General features: G+C 44.5%; 1 protein-coding gene across 6 annotated transcripts in view; it reads right to left on the reverse strand.

The window, feature by feature from the left end:
* Positions 1-13,104: 13,104 nt before the first annotated feature.
* KCNJ15 (potassium inwardly rectifying channel subfamily J member 15) overlaps positions 13,105-18,586 on the reverse strand; it is a 79,403-nt gene continuing 73,921 nt past the window's right edge. For all 6 annotated transcript variants that reach the window (XM_053220554.1, XM_015063170.3, XM_027041613.2 and 3 more), the window contains one exon: positions 13,105-18,584. In XM_053220554.1, the coding sequence (XP_053076529.1) occupies positions 17,437-18,564 (1,128 nt within the window). In that variant the 5' untranslated portion in view covers positions 18,565-18,584 and the 3' untranslated portion in view covers positions 13,105-17,436. The remainder of the gene's footprint in view (positions 18,585-18,586) is intronic.

Raw genomic sequence — 18,586 nt, forward strand, 5'->3', positions numbered from 1 at the left:
AGGTGGGTCCATTAGGGTTTGGTGAGTTACTGTGCTTCCAACAGAAGGCAGACAGACTGTTCCATAAGAAGGGAGACAATTGCCTCTCTCCCCTTTGTGTCTTACTCGGTCTCCTGGAACCTCAAACTGAGCTTCAGGCGAAAAGAGCTCTCTAGGACTCACCTGTGAGTCTTTGGTTGGAGCCACATCTCTGAAAAAAAGGGGGCGCTGCATTCCTCCTTCTCTACGCCTACCTCCTGAGACACAGTTCTCTCACCACCTCTGGTCATCCATCCGGCCCAAAGCAGCCCATAAGCATCCCCTTTATCCCATGTCTTATAAAACAAAGAGCTTCCTGGAGAATGGTGGAGATCCATGCGGATGGGTGACGTTAGGATGCCATAGTTCTGCTCCGTTCTATTACGGCTGCGAGGGATATGCAGCCTGACAGCTGAAATCCAACACCACACTTTCCGGCCTCCCCAGAGCTTATCCTTATTGAACTTACCCACCTTCCCCTGCACTTTCCAAGGCAGTTTGGATACACTCCTTTAGCACGTTATGACCGTGTACCGAATAGGCGTGTGATTCTGGGTCCTAGAACGGCCCGAAAGTGTGAACTTTAACCCGAACCCACATTTCCTGGCATAGCGTTTTCCCAAACTTCTTCACTGTTTCCTTTTCCTACGGAAGGTGTTTGAAAATAAAAGCTACAACGTATTTCTCAGGCTTCCGAGAAATCTTATTGAACATCTTGATGAGTGCAGTGTGAAGAAGTTGAAACATACAGATCAGATCCTCTTTAAAATACGAGAAGGCTCACTCAGATGAGGAGAAACAGGCTGTGCAGAACCACGGGTTTGGTTTTTCTGAACCCAAAGCACTTGAGCAAAATAGTTTGAGACATTCAGTAATTCCAAACTGTGGCTGGGCTCACCCATCCCTAATTTCAAGGGAAATTAAATCCGTGTGTTTCTCATTCATTTACACTCAGCTCACCAAAATAACTGTTCTGTAAGAGCGACGAGACTACCAGGAAGCTGCCCAGGCTGTTTTTAAGCCGCGTCCTCAGCTGGGAGGTGGGCCTGGCCAACGTCCCCTTGGATCAGCTTCTCTGGCGGCTGATGTTCCGCTCTGTGGAACCCACAAAATCCTGACACACTCGAAACTCTCTGAGGTAGACTTCTAGATCCCTGAGGGCTTGGAGAGGTCAGTAGTCCGGGTGCCTTCCTCAGGGAAGATCTACAGTTTGGAGTAACTTGCTAATCCGTTCTTATCATCAACAGCCTCGCCCTTCAGGAAACTCCTCCTTCCGGCTGCCCTGAAAGGCTCCCGTGCTGTCCTAGACACGGTCAATGCATCACACAGATGTCCTTGGACACCGTGCTCAGCTCCCAACTTCCGCAAGCTTTGCTGCTAGATGAGCTAGAGGCTCACCCCGGAACCTGGAGCCCTCTTACCCTCAGTCCAGGAGAGAAAACCGCGTATTGTATGGAATAGTTACGTTACTTAAGACAGGTTTCTTTGGTGATGGATCTGGGTGGACACAGAATAACACAACAGAGAGGCATATGAAAGTAAACGGGATTGATTATACTTGCAGGTCCTGGAGGAGGGAGGCCTGGCGTGGCTCAGCACGCAGCAGCCACCTGGGCGGAACACCCAGGGGGTGGGCTCCACCAGGCGGGCAGGGAGCCAAGAGGGGGTGACACCACAGGCAAGTGCCTTTAGTGAAGTCGGGCGGAGTAGACCAGCAAAAAGCATGCGGGGATTTTACTGGTGCATTTGAATGTCACTAGGTCATGGTCCAAGAGGGCAAGGAAGGGAACTTGTGGCAGGGGCCAGCCTTATCACCCCGCTGCACCTGGTTGTTGGGGTGGGGTGCTTGCAGCCTACTTGTGGGGATATTGAGACAACAGGAAACTGGGAGGTTTTCAACATTTACAATCATGAGACTTCTCGGAGGATGGGTAATGAGCCCAGGGTGTCAGCTCCCGCCCTAGAAACTGACTGGATGTAACTGTTTGAGGGGTCACCAGGAAGAAATTCCAGAGGTTTCCCTGCCTTCTATCTCACTTAGGAGCTCCATTACAGCAGGGAGAGCTGATCAACACTCCATTCCCTTGATAGCAGGGATCAAAAGGGTAGCTCAAGTCCCCAGAGGCTCATATCATGGCCCTCCCACAGGCTGGGCTCTGTTACGAGGAGACACTAGGGAAAAGGGTGGCACAAATTCTGCTCTGACACAACACCAAAACCAGGAGAACGGAAGGAGGGTAAGGAATGCGGTTGGCATCCTCAGCAAACTGTTCAACAAGCAGACTGCCAATGGATGCCATAATTCTGGGAGAATGTGGCAAGATTGCCGCCATCTTGTGGATAAAGCCTGACACACGGCAAGTGCTCAATAAATATTTGATGTTGAAACAATAACGCTCTCCGTAAAGAATGACAAAGTGGGAAGGTTCTTCATACAAGTCAGCAGCTCTGACTTTCTTTCAGGCCAGAACCTGTCACACTTGGGAGATGATCATTCTTCTGAGACGACACAGAGCACAATGTCACAGGGGCGATGACTAGGGTTGAGTCTGCCTCTTCTGGGCATCGGCTAATGATCTTGGGCAAGTCCTTTAGACTCTCTGTGCTTTGGTTTTGACGTTTCCTGTTATAGGATAATAATAGTACCTGCCTTGGCATTGAGGATTAAACGGGTAAATTCCTGTACAGCTCTGAGAACAGTATCCAACACTTAAGATGTGCTTCGTAAATGCCAGATGGGATTGTTATTGCCATTAGAGTCTCACAGGTTGATAAGACTGTATAGGAGAAGTTGTGGGACATACCACAGCTCTCTAAGAATGGGAGAGGTGATGTTAATCACACACGCCAGGAGACTATAAAATTCTCCTCTGCTACATCTTCTCTAGATTAAGTCCCGTGGTCCCAGGCTCCCTAAGTGTGGAATTTGGACTAGCAGCTTGGGCATCTGCCGGGAGCTTGTGACAAACGCAGAATCTTGGGACCCATCCCAAGTCTAGAGAACCAGAACTTTCATTTTAACTAGCTCCCTAGTGGTTAGCATAAACACCAATTCTTTAATCTGATTTATTGTGGTAAAATTAAGATACAATAACTGCATTCATTTAAATTGTCCTGGGTGTGTGTGTGTGTGTGTGTGTGCATGTGCGTTTAGCTTGTTGAGGTATAATTGATGTACAAAAACAGAATCTATTACATGCGTACATCTTTGTGAGTTTGGACATGTGCACATACCCATGATTCCATCACCACAACCAAAGTTCTAAACATGCATTATTTCAAAAAGTTTCCCGATGTTCTATTTCATGGAGTTTTCTTTTTTTGTAAGATCACTTAACATGAGATATAAACTCTTAACATATTGTAGATGTTAAATGTTATGATGGTGTACTGTTAGTTACATATACTAGGTCATACGGCAGATCTCTAGGACTTAGTTTTGAGGTAGATAGACTATGCACCGTCACCAAAACAAAAATTCTGAACATGTCCATCGCCCCCAAGAGTTTCTTCATGCCCGTTTACTTTCTGTTTCTCCATCCTTGACCAGGCTGGTTAGCATCGGATTAGTTTTCTGTTAATATAGATTATTTGGAATGTTTTAGAATTTGATAGGGAATAAATCAGTATGTATTCTCTTTATGTGGTTTCGTTTGCTCATTATAACATGACTTTGAGATCCAACGATATTGTCTTCATCAGTAGATCATTGATTTCTCTTGTATGTCATTGTATAGGTAGATCACATTTTGTTACCCACTCACCCATTGATGAACATTTAGGCTGTTCACGGATTTTCTGGCTATTACAAATAAAGCTGCTATTAGCAATGATGTGTGTCTTTGAGTGGATATACATTTTCGTTTTATTTGGGTAATGACTAAAAATGCAATGACTGGGTCTCTGCTTGCTGGTACATTAGGCATTTCACATTATCCCACAGTTCCCTGGCCTATGTTAACTTTTTTCTCTCTGTTCTTTAGTTTAGATAATTCTACTGGTTTATATTCAAGTTGACCCATCCTTTCCCTTTTCACTTCCATTCCACTATTGAACCCTTTAGCGAATTTGTTATTTCAGATATTTTATTTTTTCAGTTCCAAAATTTCAGATTGGCTTATATACAATTATGTATTTTATATCACTAGTGAGATTTCTTTATTTTTTCATTCATCACCATTGTATTTTCTCTACCTCATCGAGCAGTTTTAACGACTGTCATCTCAGGGTCAACCTCTGTTAATTGTCTTTTCTCTTGAGTCTAGGTCACGTTTTTCTGATTCTTCATATGTTGTTTAATTTTGGACTGTATCCTGAATATTGTCAAGGGCATATAGTAGAGACTCTGAATTCTATGTTCTTCTTATGAAGTGTGCTTATGTTTTTTCTTTTAACGGGCAATAACTTGGTTAGGGTTAAACCTCCAACTTGATCTCACCTGTGTGTGTGCAGTGCCTGTATTCTCAGTTTGGACTTTGCTGTCTGTCCTGTGTGTGAACGGTTCAGTGGTCACCCACAGATTTTTCTAGAGTTTATGCACAGAATTACGGATTCCCACTCCATGTTCCCTCCTTTCTTAGATTTTTGCCACCCTCCAGTAACCCTGGTTGCCCCGGGCACCTTCCCTTTTCTCCGGAGCCAGAATAATGGTGACTTTTCATTGGAGTTTTAGTTGACTTATGACACCACGACTGCAATTGCCTTAAGGCAAAGCTACAGAGAAGGGAGCGTCCCCCATGCTTGCTGCTTCCTGTGAGTTTCAATGCTTCTTAAGAGCTTACTTGCTCCTGTTCACTCTGTAGAATCCTTGGGAAGTTGATTTTATGCATTTTTTCCCAGAAGCTATATAGCTCCTATCTGTAGGAGCTTAAAATTGTTACCTCAAACAGAACTATTGTTTGTGTATTTTTTTATTTCATTGATTTCTATCTTGTTTTTGATAGTTCCTTCCTTCCATTTATTCTTTCTCACTTCTTGAGGCTGGAGCTTAAATCACTGATTTTAGGCTTTTCTTCTCTAAAATAAAGACCTGAAGTTATAGATTTTCCTTTGAGCATTCTTATTGATCCTATATCTTTATTTAAATTTTTGAGAGTTTGTTCATCATGGATTTCTTGCATTGATTTCAATTTTAAAAAACACTGCTTCAAAATATTTGTCTTGATTACTTGGCTTTTTAGCACCCCTTACATTTAGTACCCAAGGCAAATGTCTCACTATCTTACCTCACACCCCACCTAGTTTTATCAGAAGAACCAGTGTTGAGTCAGTTACAGAAGTGAACCAAGGATGGGAACTGCTCATTTGCAAGGCCTGGCTCTGGAGATACAGCTGGGAAGTTGTGGACTGTTATCTAGAGGCGTTGTAAGCTCAGTCATGCATCAGGGAAGCCTCTGAGAGGTGAGAACTATGCCTTATGGGAAATCAATAGCGTGGTCAGGAGCCCTCATCTGAGATATCATAGATATTTTCAAGAAAACCATTTGTACAAAGCTGTCAGCAGACCTAGCAGGACTTGGCCAGGGAAATCCCAGACGGAGGGGGAAGCATAACCCAAAGCCTAGAGGCTGGAGAAGCATTCAGGGATTTGCAAATGTTTCAGGATGTTTGAAGATAGAACCCAAAGCACAGGGATGATGAGGGAGAAGGTTATCAGGATCCAGATCTCCGAAAGCCATCAATGCCATGTTAGGACACTTGGCCTTTTTGAAGAGTCAGGTGTGGTGTGAGGGCATAATCCCACCAGATCTTAATGTCATCAGTTCTTGACAACCACTCTGGGCACATCATGAGGGGTGGATTGGAAGGGAAGAAGACTAGAGACAGTACAGTCAGTGTGAAACTTTTCAGAAAAACCAGATAAGGGACAATGGCGGCCCAAGTGAAGGGCAGAGCAACAGAATGGGAGCCCCGTCAGGGGTCCTGTGGGCAGGGACTGGCAATGGATTAGATGCTGGTGGAGGGAAGGTGGGAGAAGCAAGGTTGGGTCTCAGGTTTCCAGTGCTGGGGGAGAGACGGCTTGGGGATGAAAACAATATACAAGAGCCTCATTCTCATAAACATGTGATGCCACAAGATTCAGCAAAATGGTGCAAGTGTGTCAACCCAGCCGGCGTCCCTCATCATCTAAAGGGCAGTCCTTACAGAACCTCCTCCATGAAGCATGCCTTGATTAAAAGAAGAGTTTTTCCTAACCTTTGTAGTAGGAGACACAAAACGCCAAAAATGACAGACACAGAATTATGAAATGCACCTACATGTCAAGTACTTCCAAGTCTTGGGAAATCAGCAAGCTCTTTGTGATAGCAGTTGGGATGATGGGGAGCCCAGTATATGATTAACTTGTAGAGACTACAGCTAGCCTCCGACCATTTGAAAACCAGTGTCACAAAAGCCTTCCTTTGTATGAAGCAATGGAGAGAATTCCCAGGAAGAAGACTCTTGGTTCTCTGCACTGAGAACCAGAAACCCTCTCAGAAGGAGCGTCTAAGAGTGTCCCCTGCCATAGATTCCCAAATCACAAGGGAACATCTGCTAGAGGTCTGCTTTGTCTGTCCATTCTGCAGGACTGGGAAATTCAGGACAGTCACTATTACTGAAGGGAGCCTTTACCTCTTCCAAGAAGAAGGAGAGAAGGAGGGTTGAGTGTGCACAAGCTGGCAATGAAGAAGGTAGGAAAGAATAGTTGTAGGGTGAATTGTCCTGTCAAAAAGCTACGTGGAGGTCCTAACTCTTGGAAGCTCAGAATGTGACCTTATTTGAAAATAAGGTCTTTACCAAAGTAATCAAATCAAGATGAGCTCATTAAGTGGTCCCTAATTCAACACGACGTGTGTGCTTAAAAGGGAAAGACACACACTAACGTGGCAATCACAGAACTCCAGACGATGTGGCTTGGTAATCACGTGTTTATTAAAGTGTCTGGGTTGGCTGAGTAAATATTAAGCGAAGCGAGGAACCATGTTTTCTTTCAATAAACGATACACCATGTCTAGAAGGGTGTGCTTGCCTCCTGGCCTCCTAAGCTTTGCTTAGGGAGCCCTGAGGCGGGAGCTCTGATTTCCAGCTCTGACTCCTACTCAGGGAAAGGAAAGAGGCAACGGGGCATTGGGTCCTCACCAAGTCCACCTCGACTTAGGTCCTGCTCACTGCGAACCCTTCTTTCCAGGGAGGAAGCCACGATATTTTGCCTGGTTCCATTCCTACCTTAGCCAGCCTCTTTGTGGTGGAGTTCCAACCTCAGGGTTGTTTTTTTTTTTTTTTTTCCTCCAGAAATAAGATTTGCCTTGCTTTCCTTCTTCACTGACTCCCCCCTAGGGACAGGGGTCTGCTTCTGATTTGGACTCCCTAGGACTGGAGGCCTACTCCCGAAACTTCACCTCTTTGATCTCATCCTCTGTTGTGGATTCATACTGCCCTTGCCTCCCATTTGCCCATGAAATGGTGTCGGGACCCATCCATCAGAACCTCCTTCCACAGTCAGCTTCCAGAGATTCCCTTGTGACCTTTGTCCGTGTTTCTAGCTTTTCTTGGTGGCTGGGTCTTGATCACTTCCACTCCGTCCCTGGTCACTATCACAGCAGGGTGCAGGGACCATTCGCTTGTCCTCAATAGGCCCCATAAACTTAGTATCTGGTTCCAGAGAGTTCTGCTGATTCTGTGGTGTTTGCTTCTCTCTATAAAACTCTCTTTGCCTTTTGCTTGACTGGCCAAGACCTTGAAGTGATCGCCTACCTGAGAGTTTCACTGAAGTTCCCAGTATCAATCCTTACGACTCATGTCTTCAGAGCCCAGCCAATCAGTAGGAAATGTACCGCCCCATCCCCAGCGGGCAACACTCAGGCAAAATCCAAATTTGTGCTGTTGTGGCTCAGCATTAATTTTGCACTCATGGGCCAGGTCTGTGGTGACACAGCAACTCAACCATGCTTGTGTTTTCACTTGGCAAAAACACTTGAGGGCCAAGCAAATGCAGCTTTGTTTGCTCCGAGAACATCAACCACTAAATCCCTTACGCTCCTTTGGACGCCCACCCGGGATGCAGGCTAGAGCCCGGGGAAGAAGACAGACTTTCACTTGGGTCCGTCCTGGGTTTTACTCCTGGCTCTGTCACTTACTGGCTGTGTAACTTTGGACAAGTTCCTTAATTTCTCTGAGCCTTGGTTTTGTCTTCTGTAAAATGGGGAATCCTAACAATGTTTACCTGTGTTAAGGAGAACGATGCAGTCATAATGAATGTAAGGAACTCTGAACCAAACAAGGTAGATTTGCTGGGTCACCACGACCTTCTTCCAGGATTTCTTGATCCTGGCCACCCCCCACATCTCTTCTTCGGTTGACTGCTGGTCCCTACTTAGATGGGCAGCAGCGGTGTGGATTCTGCTTCTGTCTTGGTAAGTGGCATTCGTACTGCTCTGCCCTTTCCTTCCAGGATGATTGCTGAATGTCATTTCTGCCTTCTAGATCCTTATCCCGTGTGCTCAGCTCCTGAATCATAGGCCCCTTGCAACATGTTAGGGCTGTCATGGAATTCACCCAGACTCCCAGCTTCATGCTCGCCCTGGATGATCCCATGTTGACCTAGGTCACATAGAAATCAGCTCCATAATGACATTCCATGCTGTAAATTTAGGAGCAAAAAGGAAAAGTGTAGGTTACTGTGCTGGCCTGCGAGGTCACACAGGGTGAGACACTGAACCTCAGTGAACCGTCGGGTCTTCTGGAAAGTACAGGTAACCAGACATGCGCTACCTCCTTCCCCAGGTCTGCAGCACGCTATTAAATGTTCAAAGTTGTTGAAGTATTCAGAGCCCTACGAGTGTAGGATGGTTTCTTCTCTGCAAATTCAAGGTGTGGCCAGAAGTCCTGAGGCATGTATGTGTGTGGTTGTACGAGCAGAAGAAGCGTGCGGGCAACATAGTAGGTCAGTCATATTCATGGTGGGGGGGGGGTAAAGAAAAACATGCATTATTCTGTGTTGCTGTAAAACTGTGAGGCCGTAGTTGCAGCAGACGTGTGGAAGATCCTTTTAAAATTTTTTAAATGTTTATTTATTTTTGAAGGAAAGAGAGACAGAGCATGAATGGGGGAGGGTCAGAGAGAGAGGGAGACACAGAATCCCAAGCAGGCTCCAGGCTCTGAGCTGTCAGCACAGAGCCCGATGTGGGGCTCGAACTCGTGAACCGCGAGATCACCACCTGAGCTGAAGCTGGACGCTTAACAGAATGAGCCACCCAGGCGCCCCTGTGGTAGATCTTTAAATCACACGTAAACAGAGTTTATAGGAAGGTGTACCTGCCAAGGGCAAGAGTTTGTGACAGACTCAGTAGAGGCAAACCAAGAAATACAGACGGTGGCCCCTGAGACTGGTGAAAAGACCTTTGGGACACTCAAATATACTATGCGCTGAGTCCTGCGATGGATATGTTAAATCCAAGCAAAGATATAGAAAATTTTGGGGAAAAATTTCAAATGAATACAAATCTCCTGAGAAGAATGTGGACTTTTGCACGGAAAATTAAACCATTAAACTTGTTGGCCTGACAGTTTTGAAGGCAGGTTACCAAAAGCAAGGATTTTTGAGAAGAGAGATCACAGCTGCCAGGAGGCCTTGTTTTCAGCCCAGGAGCAAGGCTTCCCGTGCTGCTGTGACAAATGTCTATCTTCACTGCCCCAGGGACGTGGTGTGGTGAAGGCAAAACTATCTTATGGCTTGGACACGGATAGCTCGGTTCTGGGCCAAGGTGATCCCACAAAGACAAGGAGATTCTTGAGACAAAGGGTTAGGAAAAAAAATACGTATCAGCGCAAATTAAAATTAATAAAATATTTCCTTCTCCTGAGCCTCATTACTGTGTTCCAAAATACTGTGCGCTTTCTGGAAAACATTTTGTTTTCTTTCCCAAACAGCCTTCTCAAAGTTGACTTCTTACTATATGCGCTAGTCTTTTTTTAATTTCTAAGTCACATTCTCACGCGACGAGTCTTGCCACCACTGAGAAGGTGGCGGTGAAGGAGCCAAAACTCCACAAGGGAAGGTTCCAAAAGAGACACCTGTCGCAGGCTTAGGACTGCACCTGTTCCTTCATTGTACGTGTGCGTGGTTTCCCCAGCAAGGCACTTCCAGGAAGATGGCTTCCGTGCACGTCTCTGCCGTGTGGACTTTAAATCGTTGTGCCTTTAAGGGTTATGTAACTACGTGTTTTCTTTCTTTTAATCCATCAAAGCAGAAGAGCAATGAAACATAAGGGACTTTGGTAAGGGTTGAGGTGCAGAAAGGATGTTGTTAAATAGTTACTTGATCTTTAATCATTGATGAAAACGAAATGATCACTAGAGCATCAAGGCAAAAGAAAGAGATGAGACTGACCCTTCATCTTCTTTTCTTTGAGTAAAAAGGAATCAAAATACATTCTTACAGGCCCTGGCAGATAACAACATCTTAACAAGGTCTTAGGACCCACTCCCAAATTATTGTAGTTACTATCATTGGTAGCAGCTGCTGAGCTCTCCAAGGGAATACTAGGTCCCTCTCCATCAGAGCACCCCTGTAACGCTGTTTCCATTCCAATGAAATAAAAATATTTTTTAAAAAGCTCAAGACTATAAAATTAGCCTTATTGGATTTGCTGTTGTCTCACAGACGGGAGGGATTCCACACGTAAACAGGAAGAGGAGGAGATACTTATGAAAGCAAGAAATGGCTCGACACATAGGTGTGTGGCTTTTGAGAACATAAAGGGACGTATGCCAAGAACAATTACTGATCGGTCAGAGGTTGATTGGGCTTGGTGGTCACATAGTATACCTATATTAACACCCACCAGTAGCAACCCGATCTTGGGATCGATTGGGATCTTGGGAGTTACGATGCCGCTTAGGCAAATCCAAGCACGAGAGCGGCTCCAAAGTCACTGACAAGCAAGGACAGGCGTCCTGTGGCACGGTGCAGCAGTAAGACGTAACGCCGCATGTAGCAGGACACTGAGGCCTGATCGAAATTTTGCTTTGCACACACGGCCAGGGTTTATGAGTCGTGGGACTGTTTGCTTGTAAGATCCGCAGGTCATTGGGGATTTTTGCTCTCCATAACATTCTCATGAATTTGATTAAGCGGTGTCTTGGAATGGGTCCTTTTGGAATGGAGCTGTCTGTTTACCAGAGTGAAACACACTTTTTGTAACTTATAATTCCATGACACCCTACAGAAATAATTCTTCCAAAATAGATCCAAGTTGGCTGTCATCCTGTCTTCCTGTCCCAACTGCTATTTAATACTCTGTGTCCGCACACAAACACAGCTTCCTCTTGCGATCTGGAAGTTTGTTTTTGTAAAAAGTCCCTGATACAGTCATACTTCCTGTAATGATTTGATTTCATACAACATCCTTAATATTAAGATTTGATTAAAGATGAAAGAATAAAGTTAAATTACAGTGAATTTTAAAAAAATCCCTCCTTTGAACTTCCCAATCACCTTCTTGGAAGCTTTTTACTTTTTCCATTATATTAAGGACATTTGCAATATAACAATAATAGTAGTTACAGGCTAAGGGGTCACATTTCTTAGTTCAGAGTCAACAACTTCTGATTTTTTTTTTAGGCGATAAGTACCCTTTAATCAATTGTGGTAGCTTCCTTCGAGTCTAATATTTTAAATTTTTTTTAACGTTTTATTTATTTTTGAAAGACATAGAGCGAATAGGGGAGCGGCAGAGAGAGAGGGAGACACAGAATCCGAAGCCGGCTCCAGGCTCCAAGCTGTCAGCACAGAGCCCGACGCAGGGCTCGAACTCATGAACCATGAGATCATGATCTGAGCCGAGGTCAGATGCTTAACCAACTGAGCCACCCAGGCGCCCCCTTTGAGTCTAACTCCGGGCGGGTTCTACCTTTACTTGAATATTTTTGAGGGATGAAATTGGGTGTCCTCAGGGTGTGGGTGTGCCTGGATGCTAGACACGGTTTGGCCTTGAATGAAGAGGAGACCATGGTGAGTGAAGACCATCATCAGGTGGGCCTGCTGAGAAAAAGCTTGGAGATGGACTTTGATGCCTACTTCCGTGTCTTTGGCTTTGCCTCCCCTCCTCCGCATCCCCCGCCCCCCACAGTGCTTGTTGAGAATCCACCCTAACCATAGGCCTGATTCTCTGGCATGGGCTTGGGAACTAGGATTCCTGTCCACCATGTGGCAGAGGACTTCGAAGTCATCATCCTAGGCCCTTCCTTGATAGCCTCGAAGAACATGTTGTTCTGCGCCACACAGAATGTATCACTGACCCTTTGTGTTTTGCTGAAATGTACTCTTACTAAGGGGGCAAGCCAGGAAAATACCCTTCTGGAACACTCCCTTTCTTCACTACCTGCTGTATGAAAACCATAGCTTCTAAGTGAAGGGCGCTTCTAGAGATGGGCATAGTTTGGGATTATATGAATACTCTCTGCAGGACTGTCAAATTTAGCAAATAAATATGCAAGACATCCAGTTGAATTTGAAATGTTTTTCTAATTGGTTGTGTGATTTTGTAAGTTTTTTGGAAAAAAGTGAATACAGGACACTTAGAGCATCTTTTTTAAAAGTTATTATTTATTTATTTATTTTGAGAGAAAGAGAGAGAGAGCATGAGTGAGGGAGGGCAGAGAGGGATGGAGAGAATCCCAGGCGGGCTCTGGGCTGTCAGCACAGAGCTGCATTTGGGGCTTGAACGCAAGTATTTTGAGATCACAACCTGAGTGGAAATCAAGAGTCAGATGCTTAAGTGACTGAGCTACCCAGGTGCCCCTGAACACTTAAAGCATCTTAATAAAGTCCATGCAGGATGTAGGACAAAAAAAAAATCATTAAATACAAGACATGTTCTGTAGACACAGCATGCCTAGCATTCCTCACTCTGGTATGATTATTACTACTCAGAGTTCTATGGCATTTACCTATCCATACGATATCTTTGGCTTTTGTACTCCTATATCAATTATGTCCATTGACTTCCACAATCAATTATTGTAATTTAATTAGGAATTAACTATCAACTGCAATTATCAGCTGTTCCTTGGTCTTCTATTTTTTTTTAAAGTTTTATTTATTTATTTTGAGACAGAAAGAGACAGCGTGAGTGGGGGAGGGGTAAAGAGCGAGGGAGAGAGAGAGTCCCAAGCAGTCGCCACACCGCCAGCACAGAGCGCGACGTGGGGCTTGGACTCATAAAACCGTGAGATCATGACCTAAGCTGAAACCGAGGGTCAGACGCTTAACTGAGTCCCCTGGGCATCCCAGTCTTCTATTTTTTTATACACCAGCAAATGCCAACAGAAAAATAAAAATTCCTGTTCCCAAATTTTGGCCATCTAAATGTTCACAAATTACTAATTTGAATCAATTATTAAAAAAAAATTTTTTTAATGTTTATTTTTGAGAGAGAGAAACAGAGACAGAGCATGAGCAGGGGAGGGGGCAGAGAGAGAGGAGACAGAGAACCTGAAACAGGCTCCAGGCTCCAAGATGTCAGCACGGAGCCGTACGCAGGGTTTGAACTCACGAACTGTGAGATCATGACCTGAGCCGAAGTCAGATGCTCAACTGACTGAGCCACCCAGGTGCCTCCCGAATCAATTCTTTTTAACCCACAGAATAAGTTGACTTGATAGAGTAGATAGCAAAGATGAAAAACAGCCAGTGAAGCACACATTAAGTGGAAAGCAAACTGAGCTCAGCAGAACTGACAGAGGAGGAAGATGAAGTCAAGTGGCTAACACCTCATTTCCGCCTTCTGTTTCTTCTTCAGTAAGTATTTAGTGGAAAGCTTCAGGAAAGAGTTGGACTTCATTCATCAGTGTCTCTTAAAGGCTAGGAAAATCACTGCTCGCAGGCCCAAGTTGGGGTGGGCAACGGATTCTGATTCAAGATAAACTGAAGTTCACAGAGCGTTAAATGCAAATAATCAAGGAGGAGTGTGAGATGTCAAACTTTAGTCTTTCAAGTGTGTCTTCCAGGAGGAAGAAAATGAAGTGCATCTGGACTGTATCCAGAGTCAAATGCTGCAATTCAAGTGCGCACCACAGAACATGGAAATCGAGACTCGAAATGCTAGCATTTCATTTTAAAAAACACCATCCCAGAAAACTTTGATAAAATAACCTGCATTCAAAATACATGTTTCAAATATTTAACAGGCAAAGAAAAAAGTCTGACAAGAGTGAAAACCAAGACTGTCAACCACACGGTCAAATGTCAACACTTTGACCACAGTGACAAACCCAAGCCTGAGGATGATGACCTGTGACTGAGCTACCAAAGCAAAGACCTAGGGTCTTCTATGTTTTTTGTCTCTCTTTCCTTCTTTCTCCAGATGACATAAGTTCAAAGGATCCAGGCAAGGACAAAAGAATAATACAGGAGAAGTGTCACTTTTTTAATATTTCTTAATTTGCATTTAATGGCATCAAAATCACCATCAATTACAATTGAAAATTTAATTTAAAGAAAAAGCAAATGAATCATCATTTAATTTCATCTCAATACCTGATCCCCTTATTCATGGCATTTTTCACTTTTAGCCAGTTATTTTAGATTTCTGGAGTCTCATCTGGTGCTGTGATTTCCCCCTGAATGGGAAAGCAAACCAACGTGTGTCTCTACCCCGTCTCCAAAAGTGGCTTCTGAGGAGGGTCAGTGAGTGAATCTTGGCTCTGCTGTCTGGGACCATTGGCTACCAGGTACCAAGCAAGTACAATATATTTTCTTACTGAAATAAATCAGATTACACTGATTTGCTGCTATTGACTTTGTGGTTTTTTCAAAAGGAACGTGACAGTTTGGAATGGTCTCACCGAGAAGGCCTGATGCATTGGGCGTTCCAAAGCGCAGAAGGCTTTTTGGGTCAAAAACGTTGCATTAGCTCGATTTCTTCTCAGTTGGGTGTTGAGCATGAATCTGTTTCAGTCAAAAGACCGTCCAGATATAATCAAATAAGTTTGCCACCTACATCTTTGGTTAGTTCGTTAACACCAGAGTGCTGTGCACCAAGTAATAATAAGTAAGTGTGCTTGGGAAATGCTAAGTTTCAACCAGATATAAGTATAGAGCTATTTACAAAATATCGTATTACTATATGATTTATCGACTTGAACCAGTATTGGCTTTGGGGATGCTGCTTCGGGTAGTGCAAAAGATCAGATGACCAAGTCTTCCAGATTTGGCTGAAATAGATAAGCTCAATGGACACACAAAAGATTTCTCCATCTCATGCTCCATCAATATACCAAATACTACGCAAGTATGCAGGATTCCTCATCTTAATCACATTTAAATTGGCACTGATGTAAATACCATGAAGAGAATTTAATAGTGCAATAGAAAACCTGTAAACATGCCCGTGGCATTATTTTCCTGTCGATTACACCACAATATACAATAAAAAAAAAACCATAAAATAACTAAAAGGGCTAATGTCTGTATATGCAATTTTGTTAAGAGAATAACGATCTAAAACAATCTGCCATTAAATTACCAACAGAAAGAAAAAAAACAATTCCTGAATAATAAAAGAAAAGCCTCTTGTACATTGAGATTGTTCTTTAAACCCCCTCTATCACTAACTTTACCCCCGTTATTCTTACATCTGCATTAAGTGTTCAGCCCCCAGTCAGATGTGTGAGCCACATCTTCTCTTACGTGGAAGGACATGTGAAAATGTGGTAGCCTGAAGATAGGCCTGGATTAGCTGTAATCCGTGTCATTTCCCCGATAACCCGAATCCAGATTGCTTTCCCTTTTTCTTCTGAGCCCCAGTGTCCCCATCTTTATAGAATAAAACATCTATGAGCATATTTGTTGAGGACTGGCTCTCTTCATTGCAAACATCTTTCATTGATCGTTTCCACAATTAAGCTTGAAAAGCCAGGATGTGCGTGCGTGCATGCGTGCGTGTGTCCGTGTGTGTACATATACGTGGGCTCGTGTGTATGTCTACACAGTGCCTCCCCACTTACAGTCACATTCTTCTTGAGTGAATACACAAATTGACCCCAGTTTGAATGAAATGAGAATTCACCTGTGGCACATTTAGCTAGTCCCGGCCCCACATATATTCTTTGCCCCAAAGAAATGTGGTTCCTGGCCCCTAGATTCTGCCAAGAGCAAAATGTTACCCCTGTAAGACTCAGTTGCATGAGATTTATTTAAATGCTGGGGGCATTCTTTACACGTTATAAGATTACCAAAGTTGATGCCCCAAGGAGTCATCTGTATACGAATTCATTATCCTCACCCCTTGTGTTCTTCATGGCCCCATCCAACCCTGTGGACTTCAACATCTGAGCAAGTTTCCGATTGTAATGTGGCTTCATTTTCTTTTGTGCTAACTAGGGTCAACAAGCATGTGCTTTAGCATGACAGCCATTCCTCTCAAGTAATTTTTTCAATCTTGGAATATCAGTGGCACTTCCTTTGCAGATGAGGAAGGAGACGGCTGACAAAAATATTGGCCCATGATAACAAGCTGAAGAAAGAAGGACGGGTCCGGGGGCCAAATGGGTTTGGGACACATGGGGTCCCGTGGCTTCAGAAAGTTCCCTTGAAAACTTTCAGAGTGGACATTTTTCAGACTTTCATTTGTATACAAATCACTTGGAGGTCTTGTTAAGCAACAGCCTCTGATTCTCTAAGTCCGGATGGGGCCTGAGAGCCTATATTGCTAATAAGCTCCCAGATGGTGCTGATGTTGCTGGTGTTGAATAGAAAATAGCAGTACATTCCGACCAAAAAATTAATAGCATCAAGTCCATTTGTGTATGTTTTCTCAACTGTTTACCCCTGGTTTGATCAATTTCACTCCTACAATTCAATCCAACGAAGAAAGGCATAAACGGAACTATGATTTTTGTGAGCACAGAGTCCCTTGCCCCTTTTTATGTATTATCAGTAGCTTCCATTGTATATATAGCATTTTCTCTCCTTGAAAAGAAGAGGGTGCTTTAAAGCAATGGTATAAAGGAATACCGAACCACATTTCAACTTTCGGCCATAACGTCTTTGATAATTGTTTTGAATAAATACCTTATATGATGGCTGATATCCTGTATAGAAATGCACTTCCTTTCAATACCAGCATTGCTAACTGTCTGTCCACCCAGCAGGACATTATTTCAATTGCCCTACACCAAGTTTGTGGAAATGTAGCCCCATTTTAGGAAATACGAATTTTGAGAGTTTGCTGCAGACAAAGCATTGGAAAAGGAACTCCTCAAACGTGGCGATGATTGCTTAGGCACTAGATCCAAGGGGTGGGGGGTGATTTTGTATGTGTGTGCAGCTTTTTAGGGTGAATCCACACCTTCACGTTTTCACGGTGACCTCTGCATTCTAAGGGAGCTCGGACGCGGAAAGGGCTCCCAGGGTTCAACCCGGGGCGTTCACTGACATCAGACGTTGCTCTGTTGTAACAAAAGAGTTCTCAGCTCCCTTTCCCTCTGCTCCTCCTGCCTATACTTCTCCTCAAGTTTCTGCTTCTCAGAATCCGCACAGTAAAAGGTGCAATCTGGGCTCTTTCGGATCTGTTCGAACTGACTGAAATCAGCCACGTACTTTCCGTTCTTGGAGAGAGAAACTACAGGCACAAATTCAAAGCCCCAGTAGATCTCCTCTGGGATATAAGACGTGCGGCTCTGGCAGACCGCGCTGGTGGATTCCACGGTGGCATTGAGGAGGACGACGAGCTCAAACTCCTTTTCCTTCAGATTTTGGGGCGTGAGGTCTCTCAGGGGGCTCGTCTCATCCAGCACGTGGTAGAATGTCATGGGCAAAATGAGGAAGGGGCTCTCCGAAGAGGAGTCCACGTGGAATTTGACGGTGGCTTGGTTGAGCAGGATCCGCTCCCCCTCCTTGGTGACATGGGTCTGCAGGAGCTTGCCAGAGAGCTGACATTGGATCAGGAGGCTCTTCCTCATGTTGGCCACCTGGATCACCAAACACAGCTTCCCGTTCTGCTTGGTGATGACCGCGCAGTGGCTGAACTTGATGGTCTCCGCCCGCTTTTTGGGTCTGGCAATCTTGGCCAGGAAGGTGCCTGTGATGAAGATCTCAATCAAGGTTGTGATGACCAGCTGAGCGACCAACAGGAAAATGGCATGAGGGCATTCCTCTGTGATGGAACGGACTCCGTAGCCAATGGTCGTCTGGGATTCCAGGGAAAAGAGAAACGCCCCAGTGAGAGAGTCCACCTTCATGATGCAGGGGGTGTGATTCGAAACGTCCTCGCTCGGTTCTAAGTCCCCATGAATGAACGCGATGGCGTAGTAGATCACTCCAAAAAGGAACCACGTCATCACGAATGTGGCGGCAAACAGGGTGAGCTTGTATCTCCACTTCATGTCGATGACGGTGGTCCACAAGTCTTGAAGGTACAGTAAGTATATGCCATCCACTTTGTCAATTCGCACATTGCTGTGCCCACTCTTGGACATGACTCGGGGCCTGTTGGTCTTGAGTCCACCTCCTGAAGGCTGCCTCACGAGGGGAGCGCTGGACATGCTGAGGTGAACGGCGTCCATTGTCAGGCTCTTGGGACCACCT

This window comes from Acinonyx jubatus, chromosome C2, assembly GCF_027475565.1.
Source record: "Acinonyx jubatus isolate Ajub_Pintada_27869175 chromosome C2, VMU_Ajub_asm_v1.0, whole genome shotgun sequence".
NCBI classification, from domain to species: Eukaryota; Metazoa; Chordata; class Mammalia; order Carnivora; family Felidae; genus Acinonyx; species Acinonyx jubatus.